The sequence below is a fragment of the Saccostrea echinata genome, unplaced genomic scaffold (assembly GCF_033153115.1).
Source record: "Saccostrea echinata isolate AGI-Se365-2 ecotype Australia unplaced genomic scaffold, CSIRO_AGI_Sech_v1 ptg000054l, whole genome shotgun sequence".
NCBI classification, from domain to species: Eukaryota; Metazoa; Mollusca; class Bivalvia; order Ostreida; family Ostreidae; genus Saccostrea; species Saccostrea echinata.
Window position 1 is genome coordinate 8,711,641 of NW_026889803.1, and position 21,210 is coordinate 8,732,850.

General features: G+C 33.4%; 1 protein-coding gene across 1 annotated transcript; it reads right to left on the reverse strand.

Annotated features, from left to right (window-relative positions):
• Positions 1-1,785: 1,785 nt before the first annotated feature.
• LOC133205863 (ficolin-1-like) lies at positions 1,786-20,451 on the reverse strand. Its single transcript, XM_061341748.1, has 6 exons — positions 20,157-20,451; positions 14,919-14,937; positions 10,163-10,269; positions 9,363-9,459; positions 2,386-2,550; positions 1,786-2,180 (listed from the first exon to the last, which is right to left on the reverse strand). The coding sequence occupies exons 1-6, from the start codon at positions 20,445-20,447 to the stop codon at positions 1,945-1,947; spliced, it is 915 nt and encodes a 304-aa protein (XP_061197732.1). The 5' UTR covers positions 20,448-20,451; the 3' UTR covers positions 1,786-1,944.
• Between the last annotated feature and the right edge of the window lie 759 nt (positions 20,452-21,210).

A 21,210-nucleotide genomic window follows, 5' to 3' on the forward strand; every position in this document is an offset into this window, starting at 1 on the left:
TATTTCCACAACAGGAAGCATTTAACCATGCAGTTTACCATGTATGTAGTGATATAAATCCATTGGACATTTGGCACTTCTGGTCTTCATCCAGTGCAAGCTAAATTGTTTACCAAGGAAAAAAAACTTTTATTTGTGTAATGCAAAACTGACTTAGACTTAGATACAATGTATCAAATCTAATACTTTTATTACTCGGTAGTGTTTTATGTACTGAAAAGGTTAATGTTAATAAATAAATATTTGTTTAAAATTTTTGTTTATTTTTTCCTCCCTCCCTCGTAGGTTTTGAATTTTAGGGGTGACGTTGAACGTAGAATTAACTTATCTTATACGTATATTAATTCCATTTCACATATTTTACACCTTACGTATTTCAATTCTTTAAAAAAAAATTCTGATTCTATGCTTTTGATGGCTGTGGCGGCATCTCGTTTAATCCTGTACTGCGGACTAGCACAGTATAAGTAAGGTAATTGTAATAAACTCAGGTCTTTTAAACGCCCTTCTAAACTTGTATACCCCTTTGCAATCAAAGCCATCAATTACATAAACTGTAAAAACTAACTGTAATCAAAACAAATCGGTAGTATTTGTGACATTCTAGGCTCGACGATTAACCGGTTAGCCGGGTACTCGTTGACAACACTACTTTGAATAAGTTTCGAACTTCTGATTGCACACTACTTTTCACTGAGGGGGGGGGGGGGGTCATATCACGTGCGCTAAAAAAACAAAAATAATAGATAATAGAATAATTTTAAAACATCAAAGTAATAAATGAAATCATAAATTTAAACAAATGCAAATTTCGAAATTGCGACCCCTTTACTTTTCTTCTTCTATTAGAAAGCAAAAATTGGGTTTAAGGGAGGCAGACATTTTGGACAACCAAAGTAGTGCGGAAAGGAAAATAGTTTTTGGAGACATGATTAGTTTTAAATAAGAATGTAGATTTTCTTATAAACCTTTCATCTAAGTCGTTTGATGTCCTGAATGAGTTATGATAATAAGTTTAGTGCAGTTAAATGAAATACTCAAGAAATGCAAAGACGGTACTATTTAGTTTGTATGGAAAATTTGCACTCTTTGTTTACAAAGACCTTTGAACTTGATCAAATATCAATATTCCCATCGTAGGTGCTCTCACGTTTCTTCGACTCTTCGTTTAGAAGCTGTAGGCTTGAACTAAATAGACTACTCCCTTAAAGCCGCTGCCATTATTTGTCTCTAACCTCTCTCGGGGAAATTATCGGTGATTAGTGTGAATTCCACTACTGTTGAGTTTAACAGTGTCGAAATCGGACGAGAATTCTTGGCATGATATTGAACAAAGTAATAATAATTTAATATACAAGGTTTAACGAATGATTTGTGATGTTTATATGTATTTTTTTTCATATCACACATTTCAAAAGGGTGGCCTTTCAATACGTTTCGATACCTATAGAGTTTGTTTGCTTTGTGCTCATAATGACATAAAAGATGAGCTCCATTTTATTTTGAAATATCTATTTTACACAGAAGAAAATGTATATTAAAAGATGGTACTATAACATGAACAGACCGAGTATGTTTTATTGATTTACTTAGTTAAAAAGTGTGAAAGAAATGTGTATACCAGACCTGTAATTCAGGGAAGTATTTAGCCAAAGCGCTTTACAACGAAATAGTGCATAAATATGTACCTTTTAGTTTAAAGAATCAACAAATGCTAGTTTTTGTTTTCTTTTGGTAAATTACGTTCAACACAATAAATTAAAAAGTAAATAAGTGATTGTTTATTGCAGTGTACGTCACATGTAATGCAAATATTACAAATATGATACAAATACAGTTGCATGAAAAAATGGCACTCTGCCCCCCCCCCCAAAAAAAGACCTGAAAGTATAATTTTTAAAGTTTTCGCTAGCAGTTTTTCACTTCACTATTATACAGTACATTCTAAGGTTCGCGAATCATCATTCTGGCTTCTTTCAAGGACTCGTCGAGCCAGGAATACCAGACAACACCAGCTTTATATAGTTTGCTGTCGTATTCTCCGTTCAGGTTCGCTTTATAGCAATTATTGAACCACCATCCCCCGTGATTGTTCATGGAGCACGTGATCGTGTCACTCATATCGTTATCAGCATCATAGGTGGTGAAGTACATGCCATTATGGTATGAAAAGTCGTCTCCTAACAAAAAATTTAAAGAAAGAAATCAGAGGATTAAGGATAGATTTAAATCCAACAAGCATTCATTCTTCACATTAGCTTTTCCCTCGTATAGTCATATAAACGGATTATCAATTATATGAATTTAGCATGATTAAGGTGGAAAAGGAATAAATATCGCTTATATAGTATTTTATATACTTCTAAATTGTCCAAAATGTTTTACCTGCTTCTCCAGAGTATCCAGAAACAGTGAGTTTATACTTATTTTCCTCAGTGTCCACAGAAAAGTTACTGTACTCTGCGTAGTTCCATTCTCCAGTAGAATTCTTTAGATCGATCCGCAGGTAAGTTAGACCATTCTTTGTTAACAGATGGATGTTATCATTTCCTGTTTAAGGATACGTTATTTGAGCTAAGGTCGTGTCTCCTTAAAACAAAAGGCCCCAGGGCCACAACGCTCATTTGGGTCACCTTGGCCCTGCTGTTCTTCAGAAGAATTTTCCAGTCTTTATTCACATATTAAAAAAATTGACCCCACATTGTGAAAATCAAAGGATCATGACATTACCAAACTTGAATCAAGAGGGTGCTTCATTATGAGAATTACTAGTATATACTTACATGCTCTTCCTGTTTCAGAGAAGAGGATTTTTAAAAATGATTTTGTTCTTGTATACCATCTGGCTCCTGGGCCGCAAACCTTAGACGAGCTCACTTTTTATCTCAATCATCTCACTTTTCCACTATTAATTCCTTTTGTAAACGTGAGACCGAGATCAAAAATGAGCTTTTCTCAGATTTATGGCCCCAGAGCCTGATCCCCAATTTTAGCCCTACCTTAACCATAGGGTCCATAATTTGAGGGTAAATAAATCCACACACTAGGGAATGTTATACAACTTAAAGTGGCCCTACAACTCTTCGGAAAAAATGCTTAACTAATTTCCTATATATTCTCATATAAGAATAAATCATATTGTGTATTCACCCTAACCATCCCCTACCTCTAGATCTGCGATACCTGAGGATGCTTATAATTTCATTTGACTTATCATTGTCATTCTGTTCTTTAGAAGCTTTAAAAATACTTTTTCATGTATATTCCCATGAATACTTTGATACTCAATTGTGGAAATACCCAACCTCGGGAATTTGAAAAAATAAGAACTTATGTTTATCAGATTATTTTCATTGATATTCCTCTGTTCTGGTCCGGTGGTTCTTGAGAAAAAGATTATAACATGACTCAACCGAATCACTGTTTCCTAATCATATCCCATTGAGAGACTATACGGAAGCCCTTTTAGGACCTATTAAAAATACTTTTGTCTGCTATAAAAGCTGTGTGATGCGCAGAGTGTGTGTGTTGTCTGTGTCTGTGCTTGTCACTCTCGCTTTCAGCACCATCCCTGGCTAGCAGTTTGCTGTGAAAAGGAAGCAAAAAAGGTAAGTCTTCCCTGCCAGGTACAGCCTCTCCACAGTTAGACCTATGTGGCCCAGAAATGGGATCCTCCTCGAGGTAGCAGATAGAAATTGGGTACCTTGCGCCCCTAAGCAGAACCACAAGGTCTTGGAGGAGACTAGGCCCCTAAATGCACGGCATGCATGGCCCACCGGTGTGTGGATATGCCCTGGTGCCTGCAATCCTAGTCCCCAGCTATGGGTACATAGCAACAAACTGCTGCCTTGTGATTGCCTTTGGGAGAAGGAAAGGCTAAGGAGTAAACCCTACAGAAATCCGCTAGGGTAAGGGCGTTGGCGGGGTAAGGCAGTTACCTAGAAGTTAAACTCTAATTTAAAAATCACGGGCAGATCTAGACTCGTCAGCCATGGAAAGCCATAGATCTAATGGAAGGAAACCATAAACAAATTACCCTGGTCCTCCAGGTTGGGGGTTGGGCAAGAGGGTAATCTCCCCTTCCTTTAAAACCATCGATTACGGTAACAAGGACTAGAAATATTTCTACTAACGTCGAGTTTTCAGCGTACCAGCAGAATACTGCATGTTTGACTGTGAACAGTGAAACCCGACAGGAAGCTGTCCACACGAGAAGTATACTGAACACACAAACTAAACTGAGAGTCGGTTTCTGGAACGTATGTACAATGTATGAAACAGGTAAACAGGCTCAAGTTCTGAGAGAGATGAAGGAAAACAGGTTACATGTACTAGGCATAAGTAAGTGTAGATGGACAAATTGTAGGAAGAATATTGCCAGTACAGGTGAAGTTATTGTGTACTCTGGAAGAGGGGACAATCAACATCATGAGGGAGTAGCAATCATCCTAAGTAAAACAGCAGCAAAAGCATTAGTAGAATACTACCCTGTAAACGAAAGAATCATCAGAGTAAGACTGAAAACAAATCCTGTACAGACATCTATAATACAGGTCTATGCCCCTACAAATGAAGCAGAAGATGAGATTAAAGAGGAATTCTATAGGGCTCTACAGGCCGAATTTCAAAGCAAGATCTGACGATCATCATGGGAGATCTCAATGCAAAAGTTGGAAGCGATAATGTCGGTTATGAAAGAGTTATAGGGAGGCATGACTGTGGAAGTATGAATGAGAATGGCAAATACTTTACGGAATTCAGTGGAAACAACAACATGGTCATTGGTGGAACACTGGAACACTGTTCCAGCATAAGGGGATACACAAACTCACATCGGTGTCACCTGGAGGGAGAGATAAAAACCAAATCGACCACATTGCTATCAATGGAAAATGGAAAATATCTTTACTAGATGTAAGAGTGAAGCGTGGTGCTGATGTTGGAAGTGATCACCACCTTGTTACTGTCAACATAACCCTCAAGCTGATGAAAGTAGCACCAAAAAGCAACATTAGGCGAATAGATACAGGCAAGCTAAGAGAAAACAAAGTGAGAAAAGACCTTAGATTATAGCTTAAGAACAGATTTCAGGTCTTGCAATATGGTGATGTTGAAAATGAGGAAGTGGTTGACGAGCACTGGGGTAAAATCTGCAACTTGTTCGGTGAAACAAGAACGAAGATTCTAGGGTTTAAGAGGCAGGTACATAAGGAATGGATTACACCAGATACTTGGAAAATCATTGATAAAAGAAAAGACCTTAAAACTAAGTTATGTATCACCCACTCTGAAAGAATAAAAGGGAAACTAAGAGAACAATATTCCAATTTTAATAGAGATGTAAAGAAAGCAACAAAGAAAGATCGTAAAAGCTTTACAGAAGGTATGACAAGAGAAGCTGAGAAAGCTGCTTCTGAACATAGAATGGGAGATCTCTATCAAATAACAAAAAAGTTGAGTGGAAGGAAAAGAAAAACAAACTTGCCTGTGAAAGACAAGCAAGGCAAGCTTATTACATCTGAAAGAGAACAAGATGAAAGATGGAGAGAACATTTTGAAGAAGTGTTGAATCGCCCAGAGCCTAACAAGCTGACACACATACAGGAATCTGACACTGATTTAGAAATTGAAACAGAGGAACCATCTAAAGCTGAAATATACAAAGAAATAACATCCCTTAAGAACAACAAAGCACCTGGAAATTACCAACTGCCAGCAGAGTTATTTAAAGAAGATCCAAACCTAGCAGCTCACATTGTACACCCATTATTCACCAAGATCTGGAATAATAACACAATACCTACGACATGGTCCAAAGGAAATATCATCAAACTGCCAAAAAAAAAGGAGATCTAACTAACTGCAATAACTGGAGGGGCATCACTTTACTATCAGTACCTAGTAAGATTTTCAGCAGAATAATAATCGACAGAATTAAGACTGCAGTCGATGCCAAAATAAGACAAGAGAAAGCAGGTTTTAGGAAAGGAAAAAGCTGTTGTGACCAGGTGTTTACCCTAAGAAACATTATAGAGCAATGTACAGAGTGGCAAAGGCAGCTTATAATAAACTTTATAGATTTTGAAAAAGCCTTTGACAGTATACACAGAAAGCTTGTGGAAGATCTTAAGGCATTATGGAATATCATCAAAGATATAGTAGAACTGATTAAAGGTTTTTACTTGGAGCTTAATTGCTCTATAGGCAGCTCAACAGATGCATGCTTCATAGTAAAATCTGGCATGAGGCAGGGCTGTGTGATGTCAGCTCTCCTTTTTATACTAGCAATAGACTGGGTACTGAAATCAAACCTTAGTGGCGACAACACAGGAATAAGATGGACTCTTTTTACCAGTCTTGAGGACATAGACTACGCAGATGACTTGGCCTTACTGTCACATCTAGAAAAGCATATGCAAAGTAAAACATCAAAATTACAGAGTAACGCAGAAAAAAATTGGACTGAAGAGCAATACCAAGAAAATTGAAGTTATGTCATTAAACACCAAGCAACCAGCAAGAATACAGGTAGATGGAAATAACCTGAGCAACACAACAACATTTACCTATCTTAGCAGTATAGTAACATCAGATGGGAGTGCGGACAAAGATATAAAGGCCAGACTAAGTAGAAGGACAAAAATAAGAATGTATAACGGCTGCGTCCTGTCTGTCCAACTCTATGGGGCAGAATGCTGGAGAATGACAGGAGACACATGCATACTTTCTAGTTTCCACAATGGATGCCTCAGAAAGATCATGAGGATTTTCTGGCCAAATAAAATTACCAATGTGGAACTCCATGAGAAAGCAAACACAGACGATATCAGAACTTTATTGACAAAACGGAGATGGTGATGGAAAGGGCATGTGTTAAGAAAACCAGCCAACAACATCACCAAAGTAGCTCTTAGATGGACACCAGAAGGGAATAGGAAACCTGGTCGGCCAAAGAACATTTGGCAAAGGACTGTGGAAAATGAAATGAGAGACCACAAACTAACTTGAGGAGAACTGGAAAAAATGCTCAAGAGAGAAGTGGAGAAATCTAGTCCTTGCCCTATGTACCCACGGGTATAACAAGGACTAGGTTGGTAGGTAGGTAAAAAATACTTTTGAATTCGATATATAACAAATTGTCGATTTTGTTATAACCAATTTAACTCCTTATAATAATTTTTTGAATTTGTAATAACGAATTAAATTTGTTATAACATATTTGTTGAAATCGTTCGTTATAACAATTCGACAATTCGTTATATCGAAATCAAAAATAGTTCTAAATGGGCTTCGGGATTCGTGGCTCTTCTTTTGAAAAAAAAAAATCTGAATTCCTTTACCCGAGGATGCTTTGGGCTATTTAAGCTGATGCTGACACTGCGTCTCCGGAGAAGTCAATAAATGGTTTACAGAGGGACGTTGTAGAAAATCTTATCAGAAAACCTCACCTGAGATCTCAGCTCAGGTGAAGTAAAATGAAAGCTAACTTATGCCAAGACTTCAAGATTACTTGTATTAAATACAAATTAATTCAGGCAGTTCACCATATATAAGTTACATCAGGTTTATTGCTACTCTCATAACAACAACCTGAAACTAATCGTGATAAAAAGCCTAATACAGGTTATATATATATATATATATATATATATATATATATATATATATATATATATATATATATATATATATATACAGTGAAACCTGTCTTATCCGACATGCTGCGGGAAATAAAATCAATGTCGGATTAGGCAGTGTGTCGGATTATCCAGTGTTGAATATTTCTAAGCATTATCATTAGTGTCAGATGACTTCATACAAAAAAAAATCATTTCTCAATAGGTTTAAAGTACACGTATATTTAATTGGCATAGTGTTTGCATAATTGTGTGTTTCTTTGTTGTATAAAATATACCCGATTAGCATTTCTTTGAGAAACAGCGTTTGTGACACAGAATTAGTAACTCTGTAGTAATATACGATGATTTTTTTTTTCATGGACAAAACAGATGGAACTGCCGATGGCTTCGCGATGTTGCAATTTAATTTTTACTTTAATTGACAGTGCAGTAGATGAAAGTAAATATTTCGTCTACCTTCTCTACACAGTGGTATTATTTTTTTTTTCAACAGATTTTCGTCATTGTTTATTTCTCAACATTGACTGTGCTATTAATAACGTCACGCGACTTTTTATACGAACGGGACAAAACTCTAAAACATGGTGATTGCGATTGAATTTTAATCAAACAGACGTATTGGTTATATTTTAAAATTTAATGGACAAGTTAACGCGGTAGTTTTTGCTTCCAGCTAATCTTTTATGTGCACAGCCTCGCTTTATTCAGTGTATATTAACTCGGAAATGAAACGTTTTCCATTAGACAAGATGCTGCCTTCAAATTGTGTATTGTGTACATTTTACACAGTAGTTCGCCGTACTCGTTTTTTATTTTCATTACATGGCTTTACGAAGGACTCTGACTGCATATTTTATTTTAATGAAATTAAAAATCTTATTTATTCTGTAAGGTAAAGGCGATCTAAATATCATGTACTATTTTTTTTTTCTGTGGCGTGGATGCTATTTTGTCAATGCGAGAATAAAATTGATAACTACAAAGAGAAATGATTGCCTAATTTTGAATTTCAAAAACTGTTCATTTAATGCTTAGATAAACACTTTCAAACTCGCACGTGTAATTAACTACTCTCTAAGAAGACCAATCTTATCACCAAACGGGACGTTCATGTTACCTGGCCAGCGGCTAATTACGGTACACCAGTGTAATTATGTCGGATTACTCAGGTGAAATCATAAAGTAATTATCTAGTTCTGTTGACAAAAAAGCGCCGGAATTCGGAATGTACAGTGGTCGGAATATACAGTGTTTTATTCTATGTAAATTATAAAGATTTTTTGGGGAATAAAATATGAGGTCGGAAAGTCCAGTGTGCCGGATTGCACAGTTGTCGGATTGGACAGTGGGCACTGTATATATATATATATATATATATATATATATATATATATATATATATATATATATATAATAGTGGATCCTCGTAAATCTGGTGTTGTATCATAGAATCCCCTCGCATATAGTTTTTCCCAACGGAAAAATGAGCCCTGGTTCGCCTGAATCAAATGATGAAGAAATCGAACTTATCAGATCAAAGTATACTTTGCTATTTTTCCTATAGGGGAAACTGTTACTTTATCAATATATATAATTTAATTTATATATATTTTACCTGTGTGCCAGTGATCCAGGTAGCATTTCAGGTATCGTAACTTACATTTTATTGGAAAGGTAAGTGTGATCGCCATTACTATGTTTGCGTTTTAAATTTAATCTTACCAAGCCAAAATTCAGAAAGTAAGGAACCAAATCCATTTTTGTAACTGGACCAACTCCTGTTAAACAACACAGAGCCGTCCATTCTTCTTTGTATAACCTACAAATTGAAACAAAAAAACTTTGAATACCCTACAATGTAAATTCAACGTAACATTGTATAACATTCAACCTGGCCTACGATGGTTGATCTAAAAGTAATGTCACAACCTCTATAAAATATATAATATTGAAATGATATCAAGAAAATTTTAATACTAGTACCCCTATCTATTATATTATTTATCATCTTATAAAATACTTTCTAAAATATTAAGATAATCACAGCGTTAGGTTTTAATTAACGCTTCACGGAAATAATGTTAAAGACGTCGATGTGACCTTACTTTTCGGCACTCCTTTTCAATTCATCCGCAAACATTGTTTAACACAGAACGTAAAACCTTGTATAACATACAACGTAAAACGTTGTATAAGATTGATTTAAAATCTAATAATTATTGTTTTTTATGATTTAATTTTTGCATGATTTCTACCACCATCGGACTAATTTGTGTTTCAAAATATATAATAAAATATGTGTAGATAAATTATAAACGTTATATAGTAGATGTATCAATAGTCTTTACATGTGCTTGGATGATTAAAGGTTGATTAACTAGAAATTCGTCTTTGATGGATGCAGTGCAGCACAGTCATTAAAACTTCGGTATATCTTTAGATTTTATATCATAAATGGTTAGTTTAATTCCTTTGCATACTTTTATTGAGTTACAAACTACAAAATGTAGTCAATTACTCACAGTCCACATGTAGTTTCCACGGAAACACTTAACTTCCATAAACTTTCCATCAACAGTTAGATTATAAACACCTGTAGAGTCAAAGCAAGCACATGAATCGGAGCATTCTGTAATTGTAAAGAAAGATTGTCAAAATCTTAAAACAATACAATGCATAAATTGAGTGCACATATTATTGCTGTTTTTGAAAGCTACCCAAGGAGTACAATGATCAACAAGCACAATTCAAAGCTTAAGGCTGCTCATTCCTTGTTTTGAACCAAAAAAAAAGCACTAATTGTATTGTCATATGATTCATTGATGAAATGGATACAAATTTGTTTGCCAACTTTCGACATATTTCTTGGTTGTAACGTTTACATATGCTGAAGTCCAAGTCGAACAAAGCGCAGGTAGCCAGATTTCATCGAATGAAGAAAATAAACAGAACACATCTTATTACATGTAATTTAGAAGTTCCCGACTATTTTTGGTCGAATGTTGAAAAAATTTTATGTCGCATTTTTTCTGAAATGCAGATGAATATAATTTATTTATGATTTCTAGAGTGCTGGATTTCATTCAATCAAAAAGCTAGGAATCATTCAATCATATACTGATAGAATCGGTTTTAGTGAAATTGGTAAAATCATATACATTTTAGGAAACTTATTGACACCGAAAACAAGATTTTTAATAAATAAGTACAATATGAATTTGTATTGCCTCTTACAGGTCCTAGAAATAGAGAGGGCAATTATGTGGTTTATTATATGATTGAATAATTCAAAACTCTCTGATTAGCTTAGATTGCAGATTGTCGAGATAATTAACAATTATTGCTTTTTGAGGATAGTACCATAATTTAGTCACCTGAGGAGTATACAATATTCACCGAGCCCGAAAGGCGAGTTGAACACGTACTTCAAGGGTTGCTATAACATAGTATTGAATGAAAAACAGCAATAATTGTTTTACTATATGATTCAATTTTTAAGGAGGTTGGATCCTGTTATCAAAAGTATTGAGAATTTTTTATCAAGTATATTTTTAGAATCTATACACATAGCTTAATTAAAAATCAAAACAAAAAATGAGAATCAATGCGCTTCTTTTGGCACTAAGGAGCATTCCATATGACCTTTTAGCACTGTAATTACGTCTAACACACAAATCTATTTTTCAAAGGTTTTCCTCTAATATTTTTTATCCAAATAAATTATGGGAACAATCATAGTCTTTTTTCATCTTCAATAGTCACATTAAAATTCGTGACAACAAAAAAATATCAAAATACTTAATCAATTATTTGACGTTTCTGCATTCAAAAAATGTCATTTTTGGCATTAAAAATTTAACAAGCAATATAATCATTTGAAAGTAATGACATTTTTCTGAATTTAAGCAGAATGGTTAAAATTATCTTATATATTCAGAAAAGAAAATTAAAAATGGGGGTCTGTGACGTTAATTTTTAGATATTACTAAAAGATTGTTAATTTTGAGCTTAATTGTTCTATTTTTTTTAAGGCACTTTCACAACATTTTTGCTATATTTGTCAAATATGATGATGGAATTCATGACAGTTACTTTAATATATACAGTATTTAGGACCAGCATAAAACATTTCACTGCACAAATAACTCTTTGTGTAGGCTGCATGTAAAAATAGGAATCCAAAGTTAAAAATACTTAAATTACTTCTAAAGAGAAAAATTGATTATTTTCTTCTAAAAATAACCCTTTCCCCACAAAATATAGTTCCTCATTTTATGCTTTCAGAATGGAATCCGATCATGGGGGTTTAATTGAATGTAGTTTAATTAGCATTGTAGAGTCCAAATTTATTGTAAGAACTTAAAAACTTAAACATTATGCATTTTTTTTTAAATAGACGTCAAGACAAAAATCTGCTCCAAAGCTCAGGAACGAACCTCTTTAAATGATGCAAATTCGTTGAGCATCTTGCTGAAATCCTAGCCAAGGACAATAGCAGAGGGATTCGCGGGGTTAAAATAAGCACAACTAGTTGTCCTTATTTGGAATTTCTTAATCTATTTTTTTTTGGTGCGATGTAGAAAAAATATTTTGTTTTTGTTGGATCTTACCTAATCAGACAGGTTGGAATTATTCAGTCATATAATAATACCGAAATGTTCACCTAAACGAGACCCTCCAGGTGAACATGACATTTATTATTTTTCTACATTAGATCGTAAAATACATCGAGAACTTCAAAATTGATACAATTTATTTTTGAAATTTTATGTCCCCTGCACCTCACCTTGAAAATAACATTTACAATGATTGTTTTTTCTTTGATTTATAAATTAATTCAATCGGTTATGAAATTATTTCACTCAACCCGACTTCCAAGTGAACATACATTGTTTTCCTATATCGGATCAAAAAGAAATCAAAAAATTCCAAATTAATGCAAAGGGATATGTTTATTTTAACCCCGCTTCTCTCTTTGCATTGGGCTGCGACTTCAACAAATGTAAACTTAAGAAAGATGGCAAGGTTTGGTAATTAAGGAGTCATATAATAAAACAATTATTGCATTTTCAGTCTCTATCACTATTTAGCAACCAAATTCGAAATAGATATTGACCTTGGCTTTCATGCTTGGTGGATATTCTACTTATTCTATTTAGCAAAATCGTTGTATTACCCCCAAAAGAGCAATAATTTTATAAAACACTAGACAAAAGTAAAACCGGTCACAATATTTTCCAATTACTGTACAGTAGAAAACCGATTATAATTTATGGTTGTCTTCCCTCAGTAGTAATATCTGATTAACCTTTCTTTGTCTTTTTCAAGTAATGTATGCCACCTACATGTAGCCTCATGCAAGTCTCATTCTATTATTGCACATGCAGTAGTGATCAAATGACATCAGTGTCCATATTTCTTAACAAATGCTGTACAGTCACAACATATTGATCTGTTTGTTTTATGGCATACACATTTCCAGACAAAATGACGATATAATGTTTAATAAATTAAACGATACACAAATATTCAGGGTCTTTTATTACACAAATCTGATATTATAGATTACGAAAATGATCAATAAATATTAATTTTATTACAGATTTACGGTGTGTGAAATTAATTCTACGTTTGACGTTTCCTAAAAAAAAAAAATCAAAACCTACTAGCTAGGGAGGGAGAGGAACCTTAAACATGAGATTTTATTGCACGGCTCACATGAATCAAAACACTGCGAATACAAGTGCATGTATTTGTTCAACATGTACCTATAAGCATATTGTTCATTTGGTTTTTTTTCCTGATGGTTAAAAATTGATCAATACAAGTCCCAAATAAACTTCCTGGAGAGCCTGTGAATTCTGACTGTTCCTATACGGAATGTACACTTTACTTGCTAAAAGTAAAAGCAAACAAGATTTTTTTTTCAATGGGGAATTTGTTTCTTTTTTTCAAAACAGCAATTTCTTCGAAATCTACACGCGAATGAAGGTGACAGCAAACATGAAATTAATTTTGGACAGTTTTAATTAAAGAGATGTTTGCACTGCTAAAATATTGTTCAAAGAAACACACTTGCTGCATGCGATAGTAATGTAAACGGTAAACAACATGAAAACTAAATAGGGATAATCTGGAAAAAGTCTGGCCATAATCTAGCAGGACAAAATATCACAGACTCATAGCGGTCATTATGATGGTTGGTGAAATCAGTAGTTTTGTATCTAAGCTGTACACACACGCACGCGCGCGCTAAGGCCAACAATATATTTTCTTTGTTTGATGTACTCCGACAGACTCATCAAACTTGCCCCTACCCGATCTTTTTTTTTCAGTACTTCAGTTTTTAATATTTTTTTTCCGTTTATAGAAAAATACAGTTTGTCTGACTTGCTTTTTTAAAAAAGTTTTAGGATCCATCTGTCTTTTTTGGTTTTTGCTGTATTTTACAAACATACAAACTATGCTGATGAAGTTTAGGTAAGAGTCATGGAGAATAAATGTGTAAATCTGTGATTTTTCGTAAAATTTATCATTGTGTTTGATAATTCCTAAAATAAAAAAAATAAATAAAAAACCAACTACCTTTTGAAGATATATGGGGTCGGAGTACATCAAACAAAAATATTTTTAATAATGGCCTAAATATAACATTCCTATCATTAGCTTGAAGTGATTGTATAACTTTTACACTAGTATAATTTTCTTATAAGTATAAATCTAAGTCAGGTAAAAGGTTATTGAAGTATTCTTACGTAAAGGTCACATGACAAAAAAAAAATATACAAGTTAATAATGTCGAAGGATGGGAAAATATCGAAAATAGAAAGGTGGTCAAAGGTCATATTAAAAGGGTAGCTTATCCTAGTATCTTCTGAAAGTCAAGTAATAAATATATGCGTATTTAATATAAGCATCCCACTTCCCATGGTTTAAAAGAAATATTAAGCTAAAAAAAATGAAAACTTAAAATGAAAAGGTGAACACGGAGGTCATTGAGTAAGAAGGTTTGGTATTTTTAAAAGGGTCTATGCATGACCTTAAATTCTCATCAAAGCCTAGTCTCTCGATCATGATTCAAAAGATATACGATGTGACAAAGAATAAACAAACAAACAACAAATAAAGTGATCCATTCGTACTTATGACTCTAATTTGTATGCAACAAGGAAAGGTCCTGTTGTAAATGTTAACTGTGTGAATATATATACAGTTATTTATTCGTTCAAATAAATACAGAGTAATAATTATACGAATTTAATAATTGCCTGTACTCACCATTAGCTTTCTTGATTTTCTGTGGATTGAAGAAAATGAAAAATAAATTGAAAAACTCTATATTTGATATTTGAATGAACTTTCAATATGGAATGACTTCAATTAAATAAGGGAAAAGAAGAATTATTTTACATGAAGCTTGAATTATTTTTTTGAAATGAGTTTTGGAAAGAAGATGTCTGTGTTTAAAAAGGTGTTTTCTAAATTTTGGCCTCAAATTGGCCTATACCAAATAAAAATTCTGAAGCCTTATTTCAGATATACAGGACAACACAAACCACATTATATATATATATATATATATATATATATATATATATATATATATATATATATATATATATATATATATATATATATATATATATATATATATATATATATATATAGATAGATAGATAGATAGATAGATAGATAGATAGATAGATATGTATGTATGTATGTATGTATTTGAATTGCGAAAGATGCAGTAGAGTTCTGGGAACATGGGAAAAACATTGTTAAAATCAATTCACTCGAATTGTCCTCTTAGATGAAAATGAGGTCTGAAAACTTATTGCTCATCAATCTGCAGGACCCCACTCATAGAATTCGAAAAGATGATTTGGATACTGCGTAAAATGTAGTTTTCGGTCTCAACTGGCCGCTCAGTTTATCCACAGGACACCACCATCATATTCAAAAAGATTTTTGGCATGCGTAAAATTTTGGAGAAAAGTACTCAAAATTTTGTTTTGCGGCCTCAATTGACCTCCCGGATGAAAAATCTGCAACTTTTTTACACATCTGCAGGACATAGCAAATCAAATTCCTAAAGATGACTTGGACATTGCATAAAATGTAAGAGAAGCTCTGGTAACAAGGTTTTCGTAAATACATTTTTTCGGCTCAATCTATTGTAACATGTCGTATTACTACACAAATCTTGTGTTATATTTGATAAAACTTGTCGTTCATATTAAAAATCATGTTATTCTTATTCGAAAACTTGCTATTCATATTTGTAATCTTGTGATTCATATTCTAAATCTTGTGATTTATCTTCGAAAATTGTTATTCATATCCCTAAACTTTTTATTCATATGCGAAATCTTGTGATTTGTATTCGAAATGTTGATATTCATATTCGAAAACTTGTTATTCATATATGCAAAAATCTGTGATTCGTATTTGTAATCTTGTTAATTATATGCGAAATCTCGTATTATCAGATTATCGCATATAAATACATGTAACAAGATTTTCGAATATGAATAACAACTTTCTGCATACAATAACAGTTTTAGAATATTAATACATGTATCAAATTTTCCCATATTAATCACAAGATTTTCGCCTGCAAATTACAAGATTGTCGAATAACAAGTTTTTGCATACCAACACGTTCTGCAGTATGAATATCTATACAAACTGAATTTTAAGCGAGACACAAATTTAGCGATTTGTTCTTGAAAATCAGTACACATGTATATTTCTTTTAGTGATTGTATAATGCCAGGGAAAACAAGTCTTACGTCCGATACAGAATGAATTGTTTATTTTAGCATCAACACTCTTGCTCATGATGCCAAAAAGCTAAAAAATACTACTCATACGGTATTAATTTTTAATATTTCAAATTGAAGTCCACACCTTGTATTTCTCAAAAATGTTCATCGACTTTTGCTTCCAAACTTTTTAATTACAAAAAATGTTCTACAATGGCTAGATATCAAACATCTGAAATATAATCCTCCTACGTGTTCATGTTCTTCACCCTACAACTGCAGGTCTGCTGGACACGTCATTACTGGTAAATATAGTTAATAATGAGGACCTTAAATCACTTATTCAAAATTTCATAAATACATGTATCATGAATTCTGTCAAAGATTACGCCAGGCGTTAATCGGGACAAATATGAAAAAGAAAACATCGACACTTGGTCATGAATGTTGAAAACGGTTGAGGGACAACATGAAAACCAACTATCTTTCTGTTTTCATTAATTCAGAAGTGAAAAAAGAATTAAATAGATTTCACGATCAATATGTACTTGTACCAGCTGACAAAGCAGGTAACAACATTGTCTTTGTAAGTCTCAATATTTTAATTGTATTTGGATTTAATTCTATAAGTGGTAATCCAACTTATAATTTCTTTTCTAAGGAGGGAATCCTTCAAGATCGTATATGCTAGTTTTAAATATTTTTAATATACCCAGCAGTCAAATTGAATTGGAATTACTATACCTATACATGTATTAGAATTCCTAAACTAAATAAATATTCCTACTAAAAAGATACATAGCGGGTTCCCTCAAATAATCCTCACCAAGATATTAACAGCAGTAAAAGAGAAACTTCAAGAATACTGTACAACGACATACTCGAGAAACGGTGTTAATCAAATGTGGATACTTAAAAACTCCAAGGAAATCACAAAATTTGACCAAAATGAAATAACATCAAAACGTACGACTTTTCAACACTTTATACAACCATTCCCAACGATAAATTAAAATCCAGGCTTTCTGACCTCATAGACACCTGCTTTTTTAATAAAAATGGAACTCACAAATTTACATACTTTGTCAAATTATTTTGTTAAACAAATTCTGCTTTAACACACAAGTACGCCATAGTTGATACTAAGAGGATGCATGGGTTTCTAATTGACAATATCTGTACTTTTGCGAGAAGTTAAGTCTTCCAGCAATTTGTTGGAATTCCCGTGGATTATAATTGCGCCCCATTATTAACAGACTTATTTTGTATTCTTATGAAGCAGAGAAACACGGACCTCAAAATTTAGAGGTGGATCAGGTGCCATGCAGGAGTGAGCATCCCCTGCCGACCTGTCATACACGCCGTGTGCTCCTTGTCATGATCGATAAAAAAAACGAATGATAATGATAAACGTGATGACGGCAACTTTTCTATCCTAAACTTTCCTTATTTATATAGAATATACCACTATCACCTACAAATGGAGTTTATGTCTCCCAGTTGATTCGATACGCAAGAGCATGTTCTACGTACGAACAATTTCTAAAACGAGGCAAACTATTAACAAATAAGTTGGTGATACAAGGATATCAACAGTCTCATTTAAAGTCAAGATATCACAAATTCTATGATCGACACAATGACTTTGTTGGCAAATACAGTATATCATTGAGTGCAATGGTGACCGATGTTTTTCATTCAAATTGTTACGCCTTTATTTTCACAATGAATCTTCTACGGATTTCCGTTTGTCTGATCATGACAAGGAGGTCATGGCAAGTGTTATTCTTACTTACCAATGGCACCTGATCCCACCTCTGATGTTTTTGAGGTCCGTGTTTGCTCTAGCTGCTCCAAATGTTCAAATGGACTTTTGAGCTTGGTTACTGGTCGTAATCTTCATAATTCATATAAATCAAAGGATAATCGCATACAAATCACAAGGTTATCGAATGTGACTATCAATCATTGAATATAATTCAACTTTAAGAATATGAATCACAAGTTTTCGAATATGAATAACAAGTTTTATCAAATATAACACAAGATTTATCTAATATTGCAACGTTTTACGCGCCATTCCAAACGACCTTATGAAAATTCCATTATTGCACATTTACAATGCAAGTCATTACCAATTATATTTCAAAATATGATTTTGTTTTCTGTGTAAAAAATGAGTTGTTGAAACCAGGTTTTTATAAAAGAAAAAAAAAGTTTTAGAAAGAAGATATACTGACGGACGAACAGACCGGGATAGCAACAATATACTTCAACTTTCTTTTGAAACTGCAGGTATCATAATCTGTAGACTTGATGAAATAGTAGTTGACTCTTGATGAGTTTTTTCTTACTTGTTTCATTCATGAATCCATAGACCCATGCAGTTTATATTGAAAGCTTAATTAATCATGCCACGAAATCATTACCTGTAGTAATAGGCTATTGTGAAAAAAACTTTTGAGCGGTGGTAGCTTAATGCCATATTTTACTTTTTTTTAAAATCAATAATCATAATGAAGATGTATGTTCAGGAGTTTAAGTCTCTCCGTGCTTGGAGAATCATTGTGTTGAGTTTCAAATGTTGGCAGATTATGGTTTGATACTTGAACAATGAAATATTACTTTTCGCCTCCTGGGACATTAACACCATATTTCTAATACAGAACGACAAACTTTTATACACTCTATGTGGCAGAATTATGCGACTTTAAGATTTTGGTACTTGCAATTTATTTTCTACCTAGACTAAATGTGTTCTGATATTCCTGTTAACAGTTCAATTGTCAGGGGGAAAGCAATGCATTTCTGTAATTATATAAGCATTTCCTTAAGAACATTCGGGATTAATGTTATTCCGGTTCGTCCTTCTGCGCATCCTCGTTTTAAAATCTCTCTTACATTCCAAGTATTATAGCCAGTTCAACATCTGAAATATGATTGGTGATGTCCAGTCCAATTACACAGAATTTTCAAAATCACCCTGGGGGCATTTGGGTCGCAAAATTTTTCTCTACTAAAATCTGATTATTTGAGCTTCTTTTACATTTTATGCAGTATATAAATCACCTTTTGGAATATGGTTTGTGTTGTCCTGTAGATATGCAATGGGGTTTTGGAATTTTCATTTTCATAGGGAAGGAGATTTTAAGCTAAAACATATTTTTCTTTTAAAAATTAAACATGTTCTTCTCAGAAGCCTTTTAGCATTCTACGCAGAGCCAAATCATCTTTTAATTTGGTGGAAGATGTGCCATAAGGTTTGAATTTTCATTTTTATCCAGGAGGTCAATTGGGGACAAAATTTCAACAAAAAAATCAATGTTTTTCCAAGACTCCTTTTTAACAAGAATTTATGCTTCATTAAATTCTTTAATCTCAGATTGGTTATGAATTTTATACATGTACTAATGGGCCACACGCTTACATGAGCATTCCATGCTCAACTTGATACTTGTATATATATTTTTTTTTTACGAAGGTGAAAAGGAGAAAAAGTACATTAAGAGGTAAACACTATTTTTAACTTACGACAGCATCTGGTTTCAAATGATATTATTGTTTGTAAAACATGGATATATTGCTTTCTTCAAAGTTTTCATTGTACATAAAAACTTTGTAATTTTGTACACGAAGTTGATAAAAAAAAAATTCGAAAAACATTCATGTTAAGAATTGCAATTCAATTCTTTTGAAGTAGTTTTCAATAATATTAAACTAAAGAATAAGAAAGTGTGAGCCATACATGTACCTTTGTATAACGCGAGCACTTGGTCGCTACTGGACCCGACCCGTTGTTTGTGAATTCCTTCTCCCAAAGTCGACAGCGTTTGGGGGTTGTGTTACAAAGTTCCACACCATAACACATCCCTGACTGTGCACATACGGCGGCACACTGTATCAAAGGACTTCCGAGCCGATTAATTTCAAACTCTGAAAAAATGTCAGAATTCTGCTGCATCTCCATGTCTGTGGAATATGTAAAAGTAAATTCCCTGACTTCGAAAGAATACACTGGTAAAATTAAGAAAAATGTCAACATATTCATGTTTTCTACTATTTTGTGCCAGCTACTTGGTTCAAAGAAACATCATTAAAGGTTATGACCATGTTTATTGACACTCGAGTGATACAGTGTAATTATTACATTGATTTTTGAATTTCAGACACGCCGATCACGACGAAGGGTTTAAGAATGATGATTCAAAGAAAATATGCTCAAAATCGTGACACATGAGAAAATTCATGATTTACACATACTTTGAAATTCGAAAAACATTTTCATTTAATTTTTATGATATTTCATATTTTGAACAAAGGGTACCGAAAGCCCCTCGTCGTCTGATCTCATGTGATTCGTAAGAAATCATCTTTTGATCAAAAGAAAAATAATATTGTTGGTACAGAGGTAATGTTTGACCCTGAAGGCGTTCATGTGATAGCGTTTGCTTGTACTCTTTTTAATGGCAATACTACACTTCAAATACCATATATTTGTACTCTATAACACAGACATCTTGCACTTTTGAGCACGCAAATATTTATAGCAGTTGGGCTAATCATGGTCGCAACAAAGCAAAGACCTCAAATTTTTTTGTGAAAATACCTTTATTCAAACACAAATTCAAAATAAGTACAAAATGAAAGACACATATAAGGTTAAGAAAAATAAAAAAGAAACCCCATGGAAAGAACTGGAATCTTTATTCATATAAAGGGTACAGAATGCTAAAGATACCTCACTCTAGCTTCCCGCCAGAAGGCACATAAGAATGCTATGCCTTCCTTCCATTTCTTTCTATCCC

Bases quoted from the DNA above. Each gene is read 5' to 3' on its own strand.
- LOC133205863 (XM_061341748.1), bottom strand. From the start codon at position 20,447: ATGTTGACATTTTTCTTAATTTTACCAGTGTATTCTTTCGAAGTCAGG. The intron at 9,460-10,162 runs GTGAGTAATTGA...TTCAATTTGTAG, and splicing joins GTGGAAACTACATGTGGACT to GTTATACAAAGAAGAATGGA. The intron at 2,551-9,362 runs GTAAGATTAAAT...ATCCTTAAACAG, and splicing joins ACTTTCTGAATTTTGGCTTG to GAAATGATAACATCCATCTG.